The 10000-nt window shown below is 45.9% G+C and overlaps 1 protein-coding gene across 1 annotated transcript in view; it reads right to left on the reverse strand.

The window, feature by feature from the left end:
* LOC124042695 (copine-4-like) overlaps positions 1-10000 on the reverse strand; it is a 35446-nt gene that overhangs the window by 7794 nt on the left and 17652 nt on the right. Inside the window, exon 11 of the mRNA XM_046360783.1 lies at positions 6312-6371. Within this exon, the coding sequence (XP_046216739.1) occupies positions 6312-6371 (60 nt within the window). The remainder of the gene's footprint in view (positions 1-6311; positions 6372-10000) is intronic.

The raw sequence follows: 10000 nt of genomic DNA on the forward strand, positions 1-10000 counted from the left end.
ATGCAACACAATCTCTGCGACAAAGTGTCAAACTCATTCCAGGGAGGGCGGAGTGTCTGTGGCTTTTCCAGGGAGGGAGGAGTGTCTGTGGCTTTTCCAGGGAGGGAGGAGTGTCTGTGGCTTTTCCAGGGAGGGAGGAGTGTCTGTGGCTTTTCCAGGGAGGGCAGAGTGTCTGTGGCTTTTCCAGGGAGGGCGGAGTGTCTGTGGCTTTTCCAGGGAGGGAGGAGTGTCTGTGGCTTTTCCAGGGAGGGCGGAGTGTCTGTGGCTTTTCGCTCCACCCTTCTGCTTGATCGATGAATTAATGTCACTAATTAGTAAGGAACTCGCCTCACCAGGTTGTCTTAACTGAACCCCCCCTCACCAGGTTGTCTAGGTCTTAACAGAACTCCCCTCACCAGGTTGTCTAGGTCTTAACAGAACTCCCCTCACCAGGTTGTCTAGGTCTTAACTGAACTCCCCTCACCAGGTTGTCTAGGTCTTAACAGAACTCCCCTCACCAGGTTGTCTAGGTCTTAACTGAACTCCCCTCACCAGGTTGTCTAGGTCTTAACTGAACTCCCCTCACCAGGTTGTCTAGGTCTTAACAGAACTCCCCTCACCAGGTTGTCTAGGTCTTAACTGAACTCCCCTCACCAGGTTGTCTAGGTCTTAACTGAACTCCCCTCACCAGGTTGTCTAGATCTTAACTGAACTCCCCTCACCAGGTTGTCTAGGTCTTAACAGAATCCCCCTCACCAGGTTGTCTAGGTCTAACCAGACCTCGCCTCACCAGGTTATCTAGGTCTTAACAGAACTCCCCTCACCAGGTTGTCTAGGCCTTAACAGAACTCCCGTCACCAGGTTGTCTAGGTCTTAACAGAACTCCCCTCACCAGGTTGTCTAGGTCTAAACTGAACTCCCCTCACCAGGTTGTCTTAACAGAACTCCACTTACCAGGTTGTCTAGGTCTTAACAGAACTCCCCTCACCAGATTATCTAGGTCTTAACAGAATGCCCCTCACCAGGTTGTCTAGGTCTTAACAGAACTCACCTCACCAGGTTGTCTAGGTCTTAACTGAACCCCCCTCACCAGGTTGTCTAGGTCTTAACGGAACTCCCCTCACTAGGTTGTCTAGGTCTTAACAGAACCCCCCTCACCAAGTTGTCTAGGTCTTAACAGAACTCCCCTCACCAGGTTGTCTAGGTCTTAACATAACTCCCCTCACCAGGTTGTCTAAGTCTCAACAGAACTCCCCTCACCAGGTTGTCTAGGTCTTAACAGAATCCCCCTCACCAGGTTGTCTAGGTCTAACCAGACCTCCCCTCACCAGGTTATCTAGGTCTTAACAGAACTCCCCTCACCAGGTTGTCTAGGTCTTAACAGAACTCCCGTCACCAGGTTGTCTAGGTCTTAACAGAACTCCCCTCACCAGGTTGTCTAGGTCTTAACATAACTCCCCTCACCAGGTTGTCTTAACAGACCTCCACTTACCAGGTTGTCTAGGTCTTAACAGAACTCCCCTCACCAGGTTGTCTAGGTCTTAACTGAACCCCCCTCACCAGGTTGTCTTGGTCTTAACAGAACTCCCCTCTCCAGGTTGTCTAGGTCTTAACTGAACCCCCCTCACCAGGTTGTCTAGGTCTTAACTGAACTCCCCTAACCAGGTTGTCTAGGTCTTAACTGAACCCCCCTCACCAGGTTGTCTAGGTCTTAACGGAACCCCCCTCACCAGGTTGTCTGGGTCTTAACAGAACTCCCCTCACCAGGTTGTCTTAACAGACCTCCACTTACCAGGTTGTCTAGGTCTTAACAGAACTCCCCTCACCAGGTTGTCTAGGTCTTAACAGAACTCCCCTCCCCAGGTTGTCTAGGTCTTAACTGAACTCCCCTCACCAGGTTGTCTAGGTCTTAACAGAACTCCCCTCACCAGGTTGTCTAGGTCTTAACAGAACTCCCCTCACCAGGTTGTCTAGATCTAAACTGAACTCCCCTCACCAGGTTGTCTTAACATTTACATTTACATTTAAGTCATTTAGCAGACGTTCTTATCCAGAGCGACTTACTCCCCTCTCCAGGTTGTCTAGGTCTTAACAGAACTCCCGTCACCAGGTTGTCTAGGTCTTAACAGAACCCCCCTCACCAGGTTGTCTAGGTCTTAACTGAACCCCCCTCACCAGGTTGTCTAGGTCTTAACGGAACCCCCCTCACCAGGTTGTCTAGGTCTTAACAGAACTCCCCTCACCAGGTTGTCTAGGTCTTAACAGAACTCCCCTCACCAGGTTGTCTAGGTCTTAACAGAACTCCCCTCACCAGGTTGTCTAGGTCTTAACAGAATCCCCCTCACCAGGTTGTCTAGGTCTAACCAGACCTCCCCTCACCAGGTTATCTAGGTCTTAACAGAACTCCCCTCACCAGGTTGTCTAGGTCTTAACAGAACTCCCATCACCAGGTTGTCTAGGTCTTAACATAAATCCCCTCACCAGGTTGTCTAGGTCTAAACAGAACTCCCCTCACCAAGTTGTCTTAACTGAACTCCCCTCACCAGGTTGTCTAGGTCTTAACGCAACCCCCCTCACCAGTTTGTCTAGGTCTTAACAGAACTCCCCATCACCAGGTTGTCTAGGTCTTAACAGAACTCCCCTCACCAGGTTGTCTAGGTCTTAACATAACTCCCCTCACCAGGTTGTCTTAACATAACTCCCCTCACCAGGTTGTCTTAACAGAACTCCCCTCACCAGGTTGTCTAGGTCTAAACAGAACTCCCCTCACCAGGTTGTCTAGGTCTTAACAGAACTCCCCTCACCAGGTTGTCTAGGTCTAAACAGAACTCCCCTCACCAGGTTGTCTAGGTCTTAACAGAACTCCCCTCACCAGGTTGTCTAGGTCTAAACAGAACTCCCCTCACCAGGTTGTCTAGGTCTTAACAGAACTCCCATCACCAGGTTGTCTAGGTCTAAACAGAACTCCCATCACCAGGTTGTCTAGGTCTAAACAGAACTCCCCTCACCAGGTTGTCTAGGTCTTAACTGAACTCCCCTCACCAGGTTGTCTAGGTCTTAACAGAACTCCCCTCACCAGGTTGTCTAGGTCTAAACAGAACTCCCCTCACCAGGTTGTCTAGGTCTAAACAGAACTCCCCTCACCAGGTTGTCTATGTCTTTACAGAATCCCCCTCACCAGGTTGTCTAGGTCTTAACAGAATCCCCCTCACCAGGTTGTCTAGGTCTTAACTGAACTCCCCTCACCAGGTTGTCTAGGTCCTAACAGAAAGCACTACATCAGAGGGTAGAATTGAGCCATTAATAGCTGTGGATTGTGTTTAGCCCAAATTAAAGCACATACAGTCGGGAACCATTGGCAATTATCAAACAGCTGGTTGTTGATTATGTATCTGTCAGTGAAGAGTGAGCAGCTAAAATATGTTATACTATCGCTGGGAAAGGACAGGTTGGAAAACAAGTCTACTGCTGAAAAAGAGAAGACTATACAGTATATTATCTGTCCGTAGGCTACCAAAATATTGTATCAACTCCCAACATTGAGGGAACAACATTGTTTTACAAAGTTGCCTCGGCTGTGTTGAGGGATATAGGCACAAGCTCATTCGCCATCACAAGTGAGTGTGTTGCACATTGAGTTGGTCAGTGCCACTGGACAGACCACTATAATTTCCTCCTCATATCTCATCTTTCCGCTCGTTTCGTTAGCCTAGGACTAGGCTATTGGCTGTATTCAAGACAAGGTATTTTATACTGATCTCAGTTTGTCAGTTTCAGTTTCAGAATTGGATCACTTGTGTGGTTTAAAAAAAAGATTCTGCTTATAATACTTATAATACATATTTCCCACCATAATTTGCAAATAAATTCATTAAAAATCCGACAATGTGATTTTCTGGATTTTTTTTCCTCATTTTGTCTGTCATAGTTGAAGTGTACCTATGATGAACATTACAGGCCTCTCTCATCTTTTTAAGTGGGAGAACCTGCACAATTGGTGGCTGACTAAATACTTGTTTGCCTCACTGTACATCTGGCAGCCAAGCACAAGTGCTCAGTGTAGCCTTTTATCGCTCTAGACTTTTGGGGTGTGAGTTCGCTAATTTAGAATGTTTACGAAAGCAGCCTGTCTAGACTCCATCTTTTAATGGGGAGGCAGGTAGCCAAGTGGTTAGAGCATTGGACTAGTAACTGAAAGGTTGCAAGATCGAATCTCCGAGCTGAGGGTAAAAATCTGTCGTTCTGCCCCTGAACAAGGCAGTTAACTCACTGTTCCTAGGCCATCATTGAAAATATGAATTTGTTAAATAAGAGAAGAGGGACAAATAATATAACGGAAATGAGAATGACACATTTAAACAAGATGAGCAGCATACGTGAAAGGAATAGAGCCCTGCACAAGCATGAATATTAAACCCTACCCAGTCCATGATGTTCAGGCCCTACTCTACCCAGCCTGCGATGTTCAGGCCCTACTCTACCCAGTCCGTGATGTTCAGGCCCTACTCTACCCAGTCCGTGATGTTCAGGCCCTACTCTACCCAGCCTGCGATGTTCAGGCCCTACTCTACCCAGCCTGCGATGTTCAGGCCCTACTCTACCCAGTCCGTGATGTTCAGGCCCTACTCTACCCAGCCCGCAATGTTCAGGCCCTACTCTACCCAGCCCGCAATGTTCAGGCCCTACTCTACCCAGTCCGTGATGTTCAGGCCCTACTCTACCCAGCCCGCAATGTTCAGGCCCTACTCTACCCAGCCTGCGATGTTCAGGCCCTACTCTACCCAGTCCGTGATGTTCAGGCCCTACTCTACCCAGCCTGTGATATTCAGGCCCTACCCTACCCAGCCTGCAATGTTCAGGCCCTACTCTACCCAGCCTGCGATGTTCAGGCCCTACTCTACCCAGTCCGTGATGTTCAGGCCCTACTCTACCCAGCCCGCAATGTTCAGGCCCTACTCTACCCAGTCGTGATGTTCAGGCCCTACTCTACCCAGTCCGTGATGTTCAGGCCCTACCCTACCCAGCCCGTGATGTTCAGGCCCTACTCTACCCAGCCCGTGATGTTCAGGCCCTACTCTACCCAGCCCGCGATGTTCAGGCCCTACCCTACGTAGTCTGCGATGTTCAGGCCCTACCCTACCTAGTCCTCGATGTTCAGGCCCTACCCTACGCAGTCCGCGATGTTCAGGCCCTACCCTACCCAGTCCGCGATGTTCAGGCCCTACCCTACCCAGTCCGCGATGTTCAGGCCCTACCCTACCTAGTCCGCGATGTTCAGGCCCTACCCTACCCAGCCCGCGATGTTCAGGCCCTACCTACTTTTAGGTGTCAGGGAAAATGTGTGGAGTAAAGTAATGTAGTGAAGTAAAAGTTGTCCAAATTATTAATAGTAAAGTAAAGTACAGATACCCCCAAAAACTACTTAAGCAGCACTTTCAAGTATTTTTAATGGAGTTCTTTACACCACTGATTAGCTGCTACTTTCGGTCTGTCACTCGCTCCCTACACACAGTCAGTTTGCTCTGCATGCACTCTGCTCAAGTCTGTGCGTAACCATAGCAACAGCTCCGCTTGGGCTGCTCTGCTCAATGAAGAGACATGAGAGGGCAGTCAGCTACTTTTATTCACTCTAAACTAGAAAAACTCAAGGAAATAATCTCTCCAGTCTTATATTTGACGAGGTTGAAGCACTTCCGACACCATGTTATGACCATAGTCAGATATGACAGATGACTGTGCAGCAGAGAACGAGTGGCTCTGGTTCAAAATGTTACGGATCAATTTAGTGAAGCCCTGGATGTACCCTAGGTATTGATGGAAAAACAGTCCCTGCCCGACACTAATCCGATGTATAATGTTGGGGCCCACCGGGCTCTGGTTGGGTAGCGGAGCTCTAGCGAGGAAGAAAGATGGGTGCCAGTTTCTTTCCCTCTTATTATCTCGGGATGAAACTGAATGATGGAATGTAATAGTTCCCGTGTCATTATTTCTCGCTCTCCTTAACGAGCCACATTGAACAACGTGGTCTTGCATTGACACTGCCATCTCACAAGGGAATGACCGCAGCGGTATTGTTTATTGTTGTTCTTAAAATGCTAATTCTAACTCTCTCGCTCACTTTTTGGCATCTCCCTGTTTACAAATGAATCTGTCTGCTTTCAACCACACACACACACACACACACACACACACACACACACACACACACACACACACACACACACACACACACACACACACACACACACACACACACACACACACACACACACACACACACACACACACACACACACACACACACACACACACACACACACACAAACACTTACTGTGAACTGGATCTGACAGCCTCCCATGATGTAATCCAGGAAAGAATACATCTTGATGATCTGTCATTAGAAAGAACACAGTTACAGAAATACACTGTGTGTGATACCTCATAACAGTTACAGAAATACACTGTGTGTGATACCTCATAACAGTTACAGAAATACACTGTGTGTGATACCTCATAACAGTTACAGAAATACACTGTGTGTGATACCTCATAACAGTTACAGAAATACACTGTGTGTGATACCTCATAACAGTTACAGAAATACACTGTGTGTGATACCTCATAACTGCTGTTAGAAAGAACACAGTTACAGAAATACACTGTGTGTGATACCTCATAACTGCTGTTAGAAAGAACACAGTTACAGAAATACACTGTGTGTGATACCTCATAACTGCTGTTAGAAAGAACACAGTTACAGAAATACACTGTGTGTGTGGTGTGTGTGATACCTCATAACAGTTACAGAAATACACTGTGTGTGTGTGGTGTGTGTGATACCTCATAACTGCTGTTAGAAAGAGCACAGTTACAGAAATACACTGTGTGTGTGTGGTGTGTGTGTGATACCTCATAACTGCTGTTAGAAAGAGCACAGTTACAGAAATACACTGTGTGTGTGTGGTGTGTGTGTGATACCTCATAACTGCTGTTAGAAAGAACACAAGTATACCACTACTAATTGAAATAACACTTGGGTAACACACAGGCAGTCATAACACCTTTGAAAACAACCTCTCGTAACATATTTATTCAACATCAGTGGGGGGTGGGGAGAGTAGGGATTTAGAGAGAGAGTAGGGATTTAGAGAGAGAGTAGGGATTTAGAGAGAGAGTAGGGATTTAGAGAGAGAGTAGGGATTTAGAGAGAGAGTAGGGATTTAGAGAGAAAGTAGGGATTTAGAGAGAGAGAGTAGGGATTTAGAGAGAGAGTAGGGATTTAGAGAGAGAGTAGGGATTTAGAGAGAGTAGGGATTTAGAGAGAGAGTAGGGATTTAGAGAGAAAGTAGGGATTTAGAGAGAGAGTAGGGATTTAGAGAGAGAGTTTAGGGATTTAGAGAGAGTAGGGATTTAGAGAGAGTAGGGATTTAGAGAGAGAGTAGGGATTTAGAGAGAGAGTAGGGATTTAGAGAGAGAGTAGGGATTTAGAGAGAGAGTAGGGATTTAGAGAGAGAGTAGGGATTTAGAGAGAGAGTAGGGATTTAGATAGAGAGAGTAGGGATTTAGATAGAGAGAGTAGGGATTTAGAGAGAGAGTAGGGATTTAGAGAGAAAGTAGGGATTTAGAGAGAGAGTAGGGATTTAGAGAGAGAGTAGGGATTTAGAGAGAGAGTAGGGATTTAGAGAGAGAGTAGGGATTTAGAGAGAGAGTAGGGATTTAGAGAGAGAGTAGGGATTTAGAGAGAGATTAGGGATTTAGAGAGAGAGTAGGGATTTAGAGAGAGAGTAGGGATTTAGAGAGAGAGTAGGGATTTAGAGAGAGTATGGATTTAGAGAGAGAGTAGGGATTTAGAGAGAGAGTAGGGATTTAGAGAGAGAGTAGGGATTTAGAGAGAGAGTAGGGATTTAGAGAGAGAGTAGGGATTTAGAGAGAGAGTAGGGATTTAGATAGAGAGAGTAGGGATTTAGATAGAGAGAGTAGGGATAAAGAGAGAGAGTAGGGATTTAGAGAGAGAGTAGGGATTTACAGAGAGATTAGGGATTTAGAGAGAGAGTAGGGATAAAGAGAGAGAGTAGGGATTTAGAGAGAGAGTAGGGATTTAGAGAGAGAGAGTAGGGATTTAGAGAGAGAGTAGGGATTTAGAAGGAGAGAGTAGGGATAAAGAGAGAGAGTAGGGATTTAGAGAGATAGTAGGGATTTAGAGAGAGAGTAGGGATTTAGAGAGAGAGAGAGTAGGGATAAAGAGAGAGAGTAGGGATTTAGAGAGAGAAAGTAGGGAAAAAGAGAGAGTAGAGATACAGAGTGAGAGTAGGGATAAAGAGAGAGGGAGTAGGGATAAAGAGAGAGAGTAGGTATAAAGAGAGAGAGTAGGGATAAAGAGAGAGAGTAGGGATAAAGAGAGAGAGAGAGTAGGGATAAAGAGAGAGAGTAGGGATAAAGAGAGAGAGTAGGGATAAAGAGAGAGAGTAGGGATAAAGAGAGAGAGTAGGGATTTAGAGAGAGAGTAGGGATTTAGAGAGAGAGTAGGGATAAAGAGAGAGAGTATGGATTTAGAGAGAGAGTAGGGATTTCGAGAGAGAGAGTAGGGATTTAGAGAGAGAGTAGGGATAAAGAGAGAGAGTAGGGATTTAGAGAGAGAGTAGGGATAAAGAGAGAGAGTAGGGATTTAGAGAGAGAGTAGGGATTTAGAGAGAGAGTAGGGATAAAGAGAGAGAGTAGGGATTTAAAGAGAGAGAGTAGGGATAAATAGAGAGAGAGTAGGGATAAAGAGAGAGAGAGTAGGGATAAAGAGAGAGAGAGTAGGGATTTAGAGAGAGAGTATGGATTTAGAGATAAAGAGAGAGAGTAGGGATAAAGAGAGAGAGTAGGGATTTAGAGAGAGAGAGTAGGGATAAAGAGAGAGAGTAGGGATAAAGAGAGAGAGTAGGGATTTAGAGAGAGAGTGTAGGGATTTAGACAGAGAGTAGGGATTTAGAGAGAGAGTAGGGATTTAGAGAGAGAGTAGGGATTTAGAGAGAGAGTAGGGATAAAGAGAGAGAGTAGGGATAAAGAGAGAGAGTAGGGATAAAGAGAGAGAGTAGGGATTTAGAGAGAGAGAGTAGGGATAAAGAGAGAGAGTAGGGATTTAGAGAGAGAGAGTAGGGATTTAGAGAGAGAGAGTAGGGATAAAGAGAGAGAGTAGGTATAAAGAGAGAGAGAGTAGGGAAAAAGAGAGAGTAGAGATAAAGAGTGAGAGTAGGGATAAAGAGAGAGAGAGTAGGGGTAAAGAGAGAGAGTAGGGATAAAGAGAGAGAGTAGGGATAAAGAGAGAGAGTAGGTATAAAGAGAGAGAGAGAGAGTAGGGATAAAGAGAGAGAGAGAGAGAGAGAGAGAGAGAGAGAGAGAGAGAGAGAGAGAGAGAGAGAGAGAGAGAGAGAGTAGGGATAAAGAGAGAGAGTAGGTATAAAGAGAGAGAGAGAGTAGGGATAAAGAGAGAGAGAGAGAGAGAGAGAGAGAGAGTAGGGATAAAGAGAGAGAGTAGGGATAAAGAGAGAGAGTAGGGATAAAGAGAGAGTAGGGATAAAGAGAGAGAGTAGGGATAAAGAGAGAGAGTAGGGATAGAGAGAGAGAGAGTAGGGAAAAAGAGAGAGAGTAGGGGTAAAGAGAGAGAGTAGGGATAAAGAGAGAGAGTAGGTATAAAGAGAGAGAGAGTAGGGATAAAGAGAGAGAGTAGGGATAAAGAGAGAGTAGGGATAAAGAGAGAGAGTAGGGATAAAGAGAGAGAGTAGGGATAGAGAGAGAGAGTAGGGATAAAGAGAGAGAGTAGGGATAAAGAGAGAGAGGGATAAAGAGAGAGAGAGAGTAGGGAAAAAGAGAGTAGAGATAAAGAGTGAGAGTAGGTATAAAGAGAGAGAGAGTAGGGATGAAGAGAGAGAGTAGGGACGAAGAGAGAGAGAGAGTAGGGATAAAGAGAGAGAGAGTAGGTATAAAGAGAGAGCGAGTAGGGATGAAGTGAGAGAGAGAGTAGGGATAAAGAGAGAG

This window comes from Oncorhynchus gorbuscha, linkage group LG09 (assembly GCF_021184085.1).
Source record: "Oncorhynchus gorbuscha isolate QuinsamMale2020 ecotype Even-year linkage group LG09, OgorEven_v1.0, whole genome shotgun sequence".
NCBI lineage: Eukaryota > Metazoa > Chordata > Actinopteri > Salmoniformes > Salmonidae > Oncorhynchus > Oncorhynchus gorbuscha.